General features: G+C 45.8%; 1 protein-coding gene across 3 annotated transcripts in view; it reads right to left on the reverse strand.

Moving 5' to 3' along the window:
• PNPLA7 (patatin like phospholipase domain containing 7) overlaps positions 1-15,631 on the reverse strand; it is a 150,924-nt gene that overhangs the window by 63,275 nt on the left and 72,018 nt on the right. For all 3 annotated transcript variants that reach the window (XM_063433004.1, XM_063433003.1, XM_063433005.1), the window contains one exon: positions 7,022-7,135. In XM_063433004.1, the coding sequence (XP_063289074.1) occupies positions 7,022-7,135 (114 nt within the window). The remainder of the gene's footprint in view (positions 1-7,021; positions 7,136-15,631) is intronic.

Raw genomic sequence — 15,631 nt, forward strand, 5'->3', positions numbered from 1 at the left:
AATATTTGATTCAGAAACAGAGGATTTCTTTTTTCTTGTTCCTTCCATCTGGGCTCTTTATGCTAATGGGATTTTCATATCGGACATCACAAGGTATTTCATGTGGCGGAGGGACCTTTAAAATGGGGACCAGGGTGTGTTTCCTTTTAGATTCAGAGTAACTGACCGTAAACCAATGAAAATCTTGATAAACTGAATAAATTGCTTTGCCTGTCTGTAGTTCCCGTACAAAATGCTTGGAAGTAATTTACAGGAAACCCGGCTCAACCTAGGAATCCGCAATCATGGCCTGGGGACACATCTTTGCATTGACTCGATTTGCCAAGTACTAACTGAACAGCCCCAATTCAGGTTTACGCAGCAGTATACAGGGAGACAGGGGAGCAGGAGGCTGCGGTAAAGCACGGCAGGGACATGATCATTTCCTGTCCGCAATTTAAACAGATCGGATCACACTGACCTGCATGAGTATTGCTGCAATGCTAGATTTTATTCACATCCTAGTATTTATCGGTATTTATTGTTGGTTCTCCTGAGGGGAGAATATTTTTTTTTTTTTTTTTTGTAAATATGATTTTTATTTCAAAGATATAAGGTTCATTCCGAGACGTGCAAGTCTCCACATACAGTTATTAGCAGTATTTAGAACACAACGTGTGTCCAACTATAGAGAAACAGTAGAGCACAAATATAAACTTGTGGGCGCGCAGGCCCCATGGAGCAGTGGACTCGCAGGTCCTCGTCAGTTATCAAAACTTCTGTGCTATACTTCACATAACCATATTATCAAAAGATAGTTGTCTCGTGATAGATCAAATCAGGAGTCACACTGTATATACAATCATGTCTAAGACTCAGGACATGGCGTGTGTCCCTTTGGGAGAAAACAAAAGAACAATAACATAGTCTTGTGGGCGCGCAGGCCCTACGGAGCTCAGAGCTCACAGGTTTTCTTCAGAAGTCTACAAGCAACATTTTGTCTGGCTAGATCCGTAGCTATCCTGAGTTAGGTCTGGTGGTATATAGGATCGTACTGGGCATTACGAGTTCGGCTACCGACCAGGTCTCCAGGAATGTAGGTCGGTTAGGCCGATGGGCATAGTTGTGTGCATTAGTCGTCAGTGCCCAATGCTCATGATCATGCAGCCTAATGCGTCTGCTTGCTCTTGGTTACGGGTTTCCGTCTCTCTAGTCGGTGCGAAGTAAGGGAGTCAGGGAAAAGGGGGGCAGGGTCCAAGTAGGGAAGGGGGGATAGGGTTAGTCTACTGTCTCTGCTTTTGTTGGTCCTGGGGTATCGGTCGTGTGGTCCGTTAGTATGGACTGGAATTCCGGTTTCGTTGTCGTCAGTATCCACTGCGTCCATATGTCTAGGTAAGTCTGTTGTTGTTTTTGCGGGCCAGCCGCGTACATGATAAGTTCCTCAACTGCTCTGAGGTCCTCCATTTGGGCGAACCACTGGGATAAGGGCGGGGCCGTTTTTTTCTTCCAAAACTGTGGGATTAATTGTTTTGCTACATTAATGATCCGGATCGTGAGCGTCTTTTTATATTTGGACGTGGGGGTGGGTGTGTGGTGGAGCAGCATAGCTGCTGGTTCAAGAGGTGGGGGGTTATCTGAGAAGCGGGCTATGACTTGATGGATAGTGTGCCAGAACGGTTGGATCAGTTCACAGGTCCACCAAATGTGTAGGAGTGTGCCTATCTCCTTCTCACACCTCCAGCATAGGCGGGAGTCTTGAGTGTTCATGTGGTGCGCAGTAGCTGGTGTGTGGTACCATCTCGTGAGTAGTTTATAAGCAGTCTCCTGACTCTTGCTAAATGTTGAGCAGTGGTGAACAGTGTTGCAGATCTTCTCCCATTCGGGGGCGCTAAACGTCTTATTTAGGGATTCCTCCCATTTCCCCATAAAGTTAGGTGTCTCTACTGGGGTTTGCATTTGGAGAAGGGAGTAGAGGTGTGAAATTCCATGTGGTAGTGGGTCAGGGGCTGAGCACAGTCTCTCAAAGGTTGTGAGATCTCTGCCCAAAGCCTGTCCCTGTGGGAGGAGTTTTATGTAGTTGCGTACCTGTGCATAACGAAAACGCGTCAGGAAGGGCTGAGGGGTCACCCCACGTAACTCTGTCAGGTCTTTCAGTCCCCGGTTGGAACAGACATGCCTTAGTCGAGGTAGGGGGTCGTCTACTAAAGATTGCAAGGCTTTCGGGTCAAGGCCTGGTTGGAAGTCCGGATTATGGGTGAGAGGCAGTAAGGGGGAGGGGTACGTACTAAGAGCATGACGCCCTATATTCCTTCTCCATACCGTCAGAGTCGCTCTTGTGTAGGGTGTGTAACGGGCTTCCCTCCCTGAACCTCCCACTGGGAGCCACGGGAGTAAGGCGGCGGGGACACCCGCTGCGTGTCCCTCTAAGGACTTCCACAGCTTGTGTACCCCTAGTTTGGACCATTCCACTACTCGTTGTAGGTGACACGCTCTGTAGTATAGCAGAAAGTCTGGGAGGGCTAGTCCTCCTTTGTCTTTGGGCCGTGTGAGCAGTGAGTATTTCAGTCTGGGTCTCCTCCCGTCCCACACATAGGACCCCAGTGCTCCCCGGAGTGTCGTGAAGAAAGATGTTGGGATCAGGATAGGCAGGGCCTGGAAGAGGTAGAGCAGTCGTGGCAAAAAAATCATCTTCACCACTTGCACCCTACCCAACCAGGATATGTGGGGGAAGGCCCATTCCCTCATCTCTTTCCGAAACTGGGTCAGTAGTGGGGTAAAGTTCGTCGCATACAGGTTGGTTGCGCTCACTGTCAGCCAGGTGCCCAGGTAGCGTATCTTGTCCGAGGCCCATTGGAATTTGTAGCTCCTGCGCAGTTGGTCTGCGTGGGGTGCGGGTACACTAATGTTTAGGACATATGATTTCGAGAAGTTAATTTTCAATCCCGAGAGGAGTCCGAATGTGTGGAAGGCCTGCACTAGGTTGGGCAGGGAGACCTCTGGATGTGTGAGGAAAAACAGTAGGTCATCCGCGTAAGCGGCAATTTTGTGGTGCGTGTCTCCTGTATGAATGCCGGTAATGTCGGGGTGATGTCTGATGGTGTTCAGGAATGGCTCCAACGCTAGGACGAAAAGTAACGGGGAGAGGGGACATCCCTGACGCGTACCGTTATATATGGGGAACGGGTCTGTTAGGGCCCCGTTGACCAGTACGTGTGCTGACGGTTTGGAGTACAGGGCTTTGATCCAGCCCAGAAGGTGTGGTCCCATCCCCAGGTGTGTCAATGTCCGGAACATGTATTCCCAATTGACCCTATCAAAGGCCTTCTCCGCGTCTGTGGAGAGTAGGAGAAGGCCCGTGTTCGTCTCGGTGTTCCTATGCATTAGTGTCAGGGCCCTGATAGTATTGTCCCTAGCCTCCCGACCCAGCACAAACCCAACCTGGTCTGCGTGGACCAGGCCGGGAACGTGTGTCTGGAGTCTAGTCGCCAGGACCTTTGCCAGGAGTTTAATGTCTGTATTGATGAGGGATATGGGTCGGTAGCTGCCACAGTGCTCCCGATCCTTCCCCTCCTTGGGGATGATAGTAATGTGCGCCATTAGTGCCTGTCCGGGGAGTTCGTGTCCTTCTCTGATCGCGTTGAACATGTCTGTCAATGGGGAGTAAAGTATGTCAGCGTATGTCCTGTAATATTTTAGTGGTAGCCCGTCGGGGCCCGGGCTCCTCCCTGATTTGGAGCTTTTAATCGCTAGCGCAAGTTCCTCCGAGGTGATGGGTTCTTCTAGTCGGTCTGATACGTCTGTCGCTAGGGTGGGGAGTGTATGGGCCGAGAGGTACTCATCAATAGAGTCGCGGAGTCTGAGGGTGTGCATGTCCGTGTGCGGTCGTGGTAGGGAGTATAAGTCTGCATAATATGATCGGATGATCTCCTGTATCTTGGTAGGGTGTCTGTGGAGGTTCCCGTCCTTGTCCCGAAGGGAGAATATTTTATAACCAAAATAAAAAACATAACATAATAAAATAAATGAGCAGACTGTCCAGATTGATGTGATAGGTACATGCTGTTGGAGTGGTGCCTCCTGTCGCTATGTGCTGGGCTCAGGCAGGGGCCTTTAACATTGATGTAAGGTAGGCACCTTATTAGTATCAGGGGGAGCTGGGAGATAATGCAGGCAGCGCTGTGCGTGCAATGCCTGTCCCTATAACAGAGAAGAGGGAGGTAGCAGGCCATGCTATGTTTTAAGTTGCACTAATGGCGTCAGGCTGATCTGCCACTCTGCGCTCTTCCTGGCTGGCTGACGCACTGCCTGATCATAGAGCTTATTAAAGCATGCACCGCGCCACACATTGGGTGCTGCCTCAATAAGGCCAGTCAGGCAGTGAGGGAGTACAGAGAGGCAGATCGGCGATAGGCACCTCATATTACAGCCTTGTTTGCCACCATTACTGAAAATTATAACAGAGCATGGCCGGCTGGCTCCCTCCTTTCTGAAAATGGAGCTAGCAGCCACTGCCAGCCTTTTACACGGGGCGGTGGTCTGCTAGCACAGGGAGAGAGTGGGCTGAGTGAGGCAAGGAGACAGGGAGCTACAAGAGCAAGATGGACGGAACCACAGCCAAATACCTCTATGGCCAGCAATCCTTCTCCACAACTGCACCAGGAGAAGGGGAGTTCTGACAGCTCCACCCCTGGTGCAAACAGCCAATGAGAACTGAGTGGGCGGGCTAGTAAGTGGAGCCCATCTACAAAGGGCTATGTTTGTCCCGCCCATTTGGCGCCCTAATGACCTCCATTAACAAACAATAGGGGCGGCCAGGCAGCCAATGACAGTGAAGTTGGCAACTTCCCATAGAGTTTAATCAGAATTTTGTGATGTCGCCCATCAAGCTGATCAGGGATTTGTATTTATTTATTTTTTTGCAACAGCAGAGGGGAATAATAAGGGGAACTGCAGTACGAATATTAAAAGGGTCAGATTACAATTTTTTTTTTTTTTTTTAATTCTTTATTTTTGCTGTGCAGGTGAGTACAAAGCATAAGCAAAATGCCACATCGGCGTACATAGATGTATGCAAGGTAAACCGTGGCCGGAGTATATGCACATTATTATTATTTTCGTTGGAAGCAGGCTTAACATATCAATTGCATTCGATGAAATAAGCTAGGCTATATAGGCTATGTCGTATCGAGGATCACACGATTTTAGATAGTATAGTTGACGAGCCTTGGCGCAACCAAGACTACACATCTTTCAGTTAACGGTTGTAAACTACGTCCTGTCTAAGGCTTTGCACCTGAGTGGCGAATTAGAATAAAAATACAAAACAAACTTTGGTATAGCTAGAACTCTGTGCATGTTTGAGTTAAATTATACAATAAACTTTTCAACACTTTGCCTTGCGAATTTTACTGTGTTAGTATAAAACTAACTTTACTTTTATGAGTAGTGGTAAGTAGGGGCCTCCATAGAGTGCTTGTCAGCCATATCAAGTGGGTACTTGTCACATATTCATATGCTAGGAGCCTAATGAGTGCAGGCTGGGGTATAATTAAAGGGATACTGGGGTCGTGATAGGCACAAATTGGGGGTTTATTATGAGTATCATTGTGTAGCAACATGTAGATGTTGCGTATGGGGTTGGCAGATTACAATTTTATACCAGTAACAGCGAGGAGGTCCAGGCACCCCAATAACTACAGGCACGTTTATTTGAACATTTGGAACACTGCAATGTTTTTACCCAGGATAGGGTCTATTTCAAGAATCCTGGTCTTGGGTCAAAACTAGCAGCTTTCCACATGTTCAGATAAACGTGCCTCAAGTTATTGGGGTGCCTTGACCTTCTCTCTGTTACTGGTATTTATCACTGTCCAGTTCAGCATCCTTATAGTAACAGCAAAGTAGTCCAAGCACTCAAGGTCTTCATACATCAGCAGATTAATTGGAAAAACAGGACAGATCCAGCAACGTTTCGATCCCTTCAGGACTACTTTGCTGTCACTAGATGGATTAGGGCACAGTGTACCGATGTCTACAGGTGATGAGAGTGCGGATCCCTCCTTTTTTTGCTATTAGTTCAGCATGCTTGGCTTAATGTGGATTGAGTGCGGCTCCCTTTTCTACATTAGAACACATTTTATCACACAGAGACATAACAAACGTGCTTGTATACACACGAAAAAAAAAAAAAAAAATTAAAACCCCAAAAAGGAACAAAGAATTATACAGTGTATTTTTTATTTATTGCAAGAAAGCGGCTTAATCCACGTGAGAATTTACTTAAATTACTTTGCCGTCATGGTAACGAGAAATGATCAGCATTCTAATAATGGCTGTAACTAATTATTCAGACAGGTTACTGTCCGGAGTGAGTCACTAGACAGAAGTCAAGAATGGGATATAAGATGCATTCGGATAGGAACTCATCTATAAAACCATTACAGGGGGAAAAAAAACCTGATTTATTTCATAACTAAATGGTTAATGCTCCTACGTATATTCAGAGTAAATGACAGAACGAACAAGCTCCATTCTAGGTAAAATCTATAGAATCCAATGGGATGACCTGCCAGATCCCAGATGGGAGATAAGCTCCTAGCGTGGTTGAAGCACTGGCAGCTAAAGTCAGCTAATTAGATTGCAAGCTTTAGGGGCAAGGTGCTCCTCTCATTCTGTTTCCGAAAACTGAATATCGCACTCTCCACATTCCTCTGCCACAGCACAGTTCTTTTAATACAACGTTCTTTCTTTCCTTTTGCTACAGATTCTCTGTTGAGGAATAATGTACAACAAGATAATGAGTGACTATTGAAACAAGAGAGCCGGGATTAAATCAGACGTGTGTTCTCTGCTCTTGTGTGGGAATGAAGTGGATCGTTACATGGAAATAAAAAGGACAAATAAACAGACGCCTGCCAGCGTCGGACAGCCCTCCCGTTGAGACAGAGAGGAAACAGAAAGGCTTTTCCCTCTCTTTCTAGGAGTCATTTAGAAAGCAGGCTAAGAGTTATTGATCCAAACGTTGCTGGGGCACTTTCCTTACCTGTGGATACTTGCGCTTGATGGAAGTCAGAGCTCCCTCGGGTAACTTGGCGAGTTCGGAATCTCGCACAGCATGGACAGTCGTGGCCCGTGGCTGGTGGGTTAATGCTTCTACCTGTACAGATATAAAAGGAAACCATCAGTGCCAGTCGGTGTGTGTTCTTTAATCTAATAACGGTAATACCCTTAAACAGCTAAATGTTTTCTGTGAAGTAAGGGGTTAACATTACCCTGTGTGCAGAGGGTACACAGACGGCTTGGCAGGGAATGACATGAACAAAGTGCTGTGATTGGCTTACTTTCCTTTCGCTTTACCGTTCAGGACAGTAACGGATGGCATCCACAGCGCTAACTTGCTGAGCCATCACTATGAATGTCAGCAAAGAATCCACGGAGTGACAGAGTGTCTGCAGACGGTCTCTGTGACAGATTCACAAAGTGAAGACACCGTGTACGAGAAAGAATACAATACGGTCGCTTGTATAATGACTTTGTATTCTGCGGCTGATATATAGGTGTAGCATTCCTACTCCCACAACACAGAATGAACGATCTGCGCCCGACTGCAAGTTATTTATTGCAGCGTGGTGATAAAACGCACAATGTGAACAGACTAAATTAAAAAGGAAAAGCAGCCCCTTACTCGCACACCCTGGCCTTAACCCTGATTTACTAATTTACCAAACCCATCGGATTTCCCCAGATATGATGTACTGAGCCCGGAATTTTCGATTATATTGGCAATTATCCCCATTTCCTTGTTTAGCGAGTACTGTAGCGACAATGGGCTGGGTATTAGACCGTAGCGACAATGGGCTGGGTTTTAGACCGTAGCGACAATGGGCTGGGTTTTAGACCGTAGCGACAATGGGCTGGGTTTTAGACTGAAGCGACAACTGGGCTGGGTTTTAGATTGTAGCGACAATGGACTGGGTATTAGACTGAAGCCATAATGGGCTCAGTTTTAGACTGTAGTGACAATGGGCTGGGTATTAGACTGTAGCGACAATGGGCTGGGTTTTAGACTGAAGCGACAACTGGGCTGGGTTTTAGATTGTAGCGACAATGGACTGGGTATTAGACTGAAGCCATAATGGGCTCAGTTTTAGACCGTAGCGACAATGGGCTGGGTTTTAGACTGAAGCGACAACTGGGCTGGGTTTTAGATTGTAGCGACAATGGACTGGGTATTAGACTGAAGCCATAATGGGCTCAGTTTTAGACTGTAGTGACAATGGGCTGGGTATTAGACTGTAGCGACAATGGGCTGGGTATTAGACCGTAGCGACAATGGGCTGGGTATTAGACCGTAGCGACAATGGGCTGGGTTTTAGACCGTAGCGACAATGGGCTGGGTTTTAGACTGAAGCGACAACTGGGCTGGGTTTTAGATTGTAGCGACAATGGACTGGGTATTAGACTGAAGCCATAATGGGCTCAGTTTTAGACTGTAGTGACAATGGGCTGGGTATTAGACTGTAGCGACAATGGGCTGGGTATTAGACCGTAGCGACAATGGGCTGGGTATTAGACCGTAGCGACAATGGGCTGGGTATTAGACCGTAGCGACAATGGGCTGGGTATTAGACCGTAGCGACAATGGGCTGGGTATTAGACCGTAGCGACAATGGGCTGGGTATTAGACCGTAGTGACAATGGGCTGGGTATTAAACCGTAGCGACAATGGGCTGGGTATTAGACCGTAGCGACAATGGGCTGGGTTTGAGACTGTAGCGACAATGGGCTAGGTTTTAGAGCAAAGCGACAATGGGCTGGGTATTAGACCGTAGCGACAATGGGCTGGGTATTAGACCGTAGCGACAATGGGCTGGGTATTAGACCGTAGCGACAATGGGCTGGGTATTAGACCGTAGCGACAATGGGCTGGGTATTAGACCGTAGCGACAATGGGCTGGGTTTTAGACTGTAGCGACAATGAGCTGGGTATTAGACCGTAGCGACAATGGGCTGGGTATTAGACTGTAGCGAAATTGGGCTGGGTATTAGACCGTAGCGACAATGGGCTGGGTTTTAGAGCAAAGCGACAATGGGCTGGGTATTAGACCGTAGCGACAATGGGCTGGGTATTAGACCGTAGCGACAATGGGCTGGGTATTAGACCGTAGCGACAATGGGCTGGGTTTTAGACTGTAGCGACAATGGGCTGGGTATTAGACCGTAGCGACAATGGGCTGGGTATTAGACCGTAGCGACAATGGGCTGGGTTTTAGACTGTAGCGACAATGGGCTGGGTTTTAGACTGTAGCGACAATGGGCTGGGTTTTAGACTGTAGCGACAATGGGCTGGGTATTAGACTGTAGCGACAATGGGCTGGGTATTAGACCATAGCGACAATGGGTTGGGTATTAGACCGTAGCGACAATGGGTTGGGTATTAGACTGTAGCGACAACAGGCTGGGTTTTAGATTGTAGTCTGTATTAGACACGAGTTTGACTGTAATTGGAGATCGTCCCTCTCATTGTTCAGATGAAACGCTCATTTTTCTACATTGATGCATTTTTTGTGATCTACCATAATACCCGTCAGGTCCATAAAGATTTTAATCACGGAGACAAATTTTAATTGCAGTCCTGTCTGCCTGAGTGAACTATTGCCAAATGCTTGGCATCTTAAATCTGTGTCTGGGAAACGTTATTTGATAAGATGTAATGTGTGCGGTCCATTTAGCAATGATCTCTGGATATTAACTGCACACGGAATCTCTCTATATATGACCGGACAGCTTTCATCCAAGTCACTTTAATCACCAGTACAACGTCTGATGCACAATTGGCAGGACATGTGTCTGGCACGGTACTGTTCAATATTCTGAGCAACAATCATGGGTTTCACTTCCTGAAAGGTACGGAGACGCTTTACCCAGACGAGAACCGCTTGAGTCATAAGAGGGGTTTATTCACTAAACTATGAATTGTATTGATCGATGTTAAAACATCGGATTTGGAAAAAAAGCTTTATTTAGTTTTGATTAGTAAATGTAAATCTTTTTAGCATTCCCACAATTCAGATTGTCAGAGCAGTGCCATCCATCCCATTTTGGGATTCTTTGTTAATAATACGTGCCGTGTGATCACTTCCATGATACACATCACAAACAGGTCACCCGGCAGTAAATGAGGGCGTCCCTGACAAAACCCAGAATGCATTGCACTTCAAACCCCTCTGGGGACCAACGGGTTGAGTGAACCAGAACGCTAAATAGACTGAATGGGCAGCTTGTAAACACTATACAAGAGTTTGCACTTTCTGATTACTCGGGTAGGGAAAGTCACGTTAACTAAAGAAGCACTGGGATTTCTTAGACACCAACTTCTTTATCTCATTGTCCGTGAAAGCTTTGCAAATCTGGTGCTTCATAAAAATACACAAAAAATACATTTATTAATAGCATTTATTAGAATCTAGATGAGCAGAGCCAGATTTTGTAGGATGTCTAATGACCCATAGTACGATCCTGGTTTTGTCGTCACATCTGACCTGCAGGATTGCGGTCCGTGTTAACACTGCAGGACGCGTGAGTCTTGCGAATCATAGCAACCGAGAATTCACACACGGGGATTGAAATCCCCGTATACTGTCTGCGACACGGAGGGCAACAGCACTCGCAATTAGTGGAGATTACAGGCAGAAAACTGACCGCGTCACCGCAGCTTTCCTGGTAACGACAAAGAGCGCTATATATACACACGCGTCACAAAGTATTTCCATCTCATCTTTTATTATAAAGACGAGAAATAAAAATAGCGAGCTGAGCAGATGCTATTTACAGGCGCATAACGTACGATCCATCCCTGGAGAAAACCTATTCGGGTCATTGAGAAGGGTGAAAAAGTAAAGCACTTGACACCTGACTACGGCAGCAGCAACTTACTACGCAGCTAACTAAGGCGACAGTATCTCACCTCACACTCTGATCAGACACATCTGGAAAATGCATTAAATTCACTATTTGCAGGAAGCGGGAATGTAGACATTAGGAGAACCACTGTGACAGAGCCATCCGATTGGTTTAGATGTAATGCACAGTAACAAGTCATTAAGCCACTCGGTACATTGCCAGAACCACCAACATCCATTTATATTTAGCTGATCAGCACTTTCCATGTACTGCCATTAGTACAGGGTCTATTCAATAAGTAACTCATTTACTTTTGCCAGTTCTGCTGATTTCATGCGGGCCAGCTCTCCTGAATTCACTTGTTAAAATTCCCTCGTGGTTCAGTGTGTTCACCAACAATCAAATGCTAACCGAACATATGTCAATGAGTCCGGCTATTTTTAAACAGATTTTGGTAGCAGAGAAAGACTTGCTTGAAAATGTCTGTAAATGAACAGAAGGCAGCACAGCAGCCAAATAATTAAGTTAGGAGTGGGGTTAAGTTTAGCTGAGCACAGAGCCCTTTATCCCACAAGCCTGGTTAAATTCAACCACTAATGCCAGGACTCAGACCTGCTCTCGCCATCGCCCCCTTTCTGCTCCATTGATGGGGCCCTGAGACAATAAGACACCCCAATACTGCCTATATGATATCAAGCCGAAGAATATGGGGGAGCTCAAACAGCACAGATTTAGCTGACAGGTGCAGCCCTTGGAGAGGAATCACTCCAGTGCCATATCTTTACCTAGTTCGGCTGCAAAGGGTGCAATTTTTGGGAAAATAAGCAAATAAGGTTGCAATTCGACTGTTGGTAAATAGCAAAATGATTAACAATTAAATAGCAAAAAACTAAAATTTGGTACGAATGGCATACACCAGCTATTCGGATGAAAATCTGCATTTGCCAATAACATGGGAACTCTGGCACCTTAATATCAGGCCAAATTGCACATGATGCAAACTAGAAAAATTACAGACATGGGAGTTTTAGGGACTCAAACGTTTTAATAATAACAGAAAACCATCACTTCCTATGAATTTTGATATGTTGCTTCCTTAGTCCTATTATCTAATAAATATGTGTTTGTGAAGTCTGGAAAATTAAATTAAATATAGTTATCCACAGAGCTCCATTTAGTTTTTTCGTAGAGTGCCTCCCTCTTGGCCCCTTGTTAATTACGGTTATAATCTTTGAAACAATGTTTCTATATCTCCCCCTAGTTTACATTATGTGCCTTGGCTGTGCCAGGACTGAACTAGTTTGTGATGCCCGTCACTCCATTTTTTTTGAATTCTTTATTTTTGTTGTGCAGGGTGTTACATGGTAGCGACATACGCCACATCAGCGTGTTAAGAGATGTACTGGAGTTTGACAGTGGCATGAGGAATTGCACATTTTTTGTATTTTTAAGCATAGCTAAACGGTGAACTTAGCAATAGTAAAGTAAAGTAAAGTAGGACGGTCAACGTTTAACAGTTCTAGATTAATGTTAAACATTACATGGAAAAAACACAACATGTTTACGATGCCACAACAGCATGTAGGAATAAACGATGTATCGTAATGTAACAAAAGTGAATAGCATTCAGAGAATTCTGCACATTTTTGTATATATCAACGTAGCTTGACAGACTGATTAACTGGTTCAGCTCAGCTGAGTTGGAGAGGTACAAGATTAACTATAGAACAAGAAAAAAATATAAATAACTTGGATAAATCGAAGAGTGGTTCTAGGTGATGGAATGTGTGATTGATTTTGCTCAGTCTGACTATGTGGGCGCTGTCTGTGTAGCAGGTCAAGTAAGTTGGGGTCTTGCTAGTCAGGCACGGGATGGGGCTACGTAGGTTATATGCCTATATAGCGGTATACCAAAAAGGGAAACGAAAAAATGTGTGCCCTGTTCTACTTTTCTGGGCATAGAGGTTACGCTGAGGTCTTGGGGTAGGCATTCTAATCCAGCATGCCGACTGTGCCGGTGGTTGACGGCCATATTCTATGTGGAGGCGTTATTAGGTCAAAGACGTAATGAGTAGTTGGGGGGTTAGCCCCGTGGCTAGTTGCTTGAGCGCTACGTATGCCCGGGAGAGATATGCACCTCTGTATGCTGTGCCTCTCGCGCGTTACTGTGACTTAAAGTGTTAGCTTGGTGTCGTGTAGTTTCTGAATGAGGGCATAAAACAAAGCAAATAATAATAACATAACATATCACAAGGAAGAGCTTGGGTCTCTGAGTATGCAATCAGTGGTATCCCCGCAAGAACATCAGGTATCCCGGTCTGTGTCCAGGCCGGCTTCCGGGGTGTAGGCCAGTGTTGTCGTTTAACCGATGTTCTCGGTGTGCTTTATGGGGTAGTCTTTGATCTGGAAAGCGTTCGTGTTATACTTTACAGTCCAAGGGACCTCAACAAAGTGATAGGTGTGATGTGGAATTATTAAAAATCTTTATTGTACTTGTATTGAATTATTGTACTAACTCCATTTTAACTTTATACTGTGACTTCGTCCTCCATTTTGTCCTCCTAACCTGACTTCTTCAATCCTCCATATTGTCCTCATGACTTAACTTGTTCATTTTAAAACTACATTACGTGACTGAACTTCTCAACCCAATTAATACAGTAGACAAAGACTGTGTTTCCTTCAAGGACAAGTACCAGGAGGTGCTGGCTACTCCTTAAGACTTGCTGGCTACTCCTTAGAGCTTGTAAGATAGTACAGTTTGAAGGCCATAGAACACAGTAGTAATGAAATGTTCTATTCATAAGAGACCTTGCACCTGGACATAAAGCCTGATATCATTGACCGTGTAAAATGACGCTTAGGACCCCCTTGTCCCCCACCCGTGTCCAGAATAATCCCACCTCTGATGGGTGGGCACGGGACTAACCTCTTAATTTTACGAACCAATAGGTAAGACACTAACCCCGTCACTTAACAATTAATCCAATTGATGATGTTTATTTGCTGATATTCTAATAATCAATGATGACGCAAAATGCCTCTTAAAAGGGCCTGCGCGCCCGCTTTTTCTTCACTTGCCAATAAACTTTCTCGAAGTTATTTTAACCTGAACCTCGTGTGTCAGACTTAATTACTTCAGCGTATATACGCAATTTAATTTTATTGATTTGGACAGGAACAGATAGACATTTGAACATTTTGGTTTACTTTCAAAAAGTACCATAACAACTTGGCGCCCAACGTGGGGCATCGGGCTATGTCCGGCCGGTGAGCCGTCCTAAGGAAGACAAGGGTGGACGGAGGAATCCAGGGGGAAGGAAGGGAGATTGATCACCTCCAGATACACGGTAGAGACTTCTGCAGAGCCACCGGTACGTTCCGGCCCCTTTGATTGACCCGTCCACGTGTCTGTGACTGCTTCCCGGGAGGACATCAAAGACAGGTAATATCTTGCCCGGTGTCTCGTTACTCACTTGTTTACCTGCATTTTAGTCTATCTGTTGCCTGGGTGTGTTTGAATTGTGTTTGAATTGTTTGCCTGTTTCCCCATTTTGAGATAAAGGGGGGGTGGACCTGCAGGGGATTTGCCTGGGGTTCTGTCTTGCTTGTTTTCCCCTTTTTGGGATAAAGGGGGGTGGACCTGAGGGGACTTGCCTGGGTCTTCAGTGTGTCTGTCTATCTGTTTGTATTTTACCCCTTTTGGGATAAAGGGGGGTTGACCCGTGGATGTGTTCCTGGGGGGTCTTCTGTTGCCTGTTTTACCTCTTTTAGGAACCACGGTGCTGTGGTTGTAAGGAAAAAGAGGGGTTGACCCGTGGATGTGTTCCTGGGGGGTCTTCTTTGCCTGTTTACTTCTTTTAGGAGCCTCGTGGCTGTGGCTGTAAGGAAAAAGAAGTTTGTGGAACTGTGGGATCTGTGTAGAATCATAGTTTCCTGTGATCCAAGTTTGTGTCACTTTGATAGCCTAGCTAGCTTCACTGTGCGCGTTCGGACTATCCAGCTCTAGTTGAGTTGGGGACGTCCTGACCCGGACCATCCAGCTCTAGTTGAGTTGGGGACGTCCTGACCCGGATCCTTCGGCTCTAGTTGAGCTGAAGGTCCACTGATTATTTAATCGTGGTAGGAGACTTAGCCTTGTGGCAGGGGACTTTGTTTCCTGGGGGAATTCAGGCAGGTATTGCTTGTTTTTCGCATCACGTGGTAGTGAGACTTATAAGTGGGTTTTATAGGGGCACTACGGGAGTGAGGATAGACGTGGCCACATTCTTGTGGACTGCAGAGTAGAGGGAGGCTGGAAAGGATTTCGGACCGGTGTTAGCTGTTATCCTTGGCCGCTGGTAGTGAGACTTATGAAAGTCGTTCTCCGAGCGGGGACACTACGAGGTTGAGAAAGGTGACTTTGGAGTAAGCACATGTAGAAGGAAAGGGATTATTGTTGATTTTATTTGAACTGTAATGCATGCACTGTATTTCAATTGTATTGTTGTCTTGTCTGTTTTATTAGGAGTCTCATGAACTCCTGTGTCTGTCTCTAAGGATTTTTCCTTGCCTTTCATCTTTTCTAAACTTCCTATATTATTATACTATCCACTCCCATTTCTCTTGAAAGAGAAGTGATTGGTCACACACTTCTCACCTCGCTCCAATCCGTGTCTACCACCCCGGGTAGGCGGATTCAGTGACTAGTCTACGTTTTGGGAAGACGCACCTGAGAAAATCCCACGATTCTCGGGTGGCAGTCGAGCAT

Source organism: Pelobates fuscus, chromosome 9, assembly GCF_036172605.1.
Source record: "Pelobates fuscus isolate aPelFus1 chromosome 9, aPelFus1.pri, whole genome shotgun sequence".
In the NCBI taxonomy this organism is placed as follows: domain Eukaryota; kingdom Metazoa; phylum Chordata; class Amphibia; order Anura; family Pelobatidae; genus Pelobates; species Pelobates fuscus.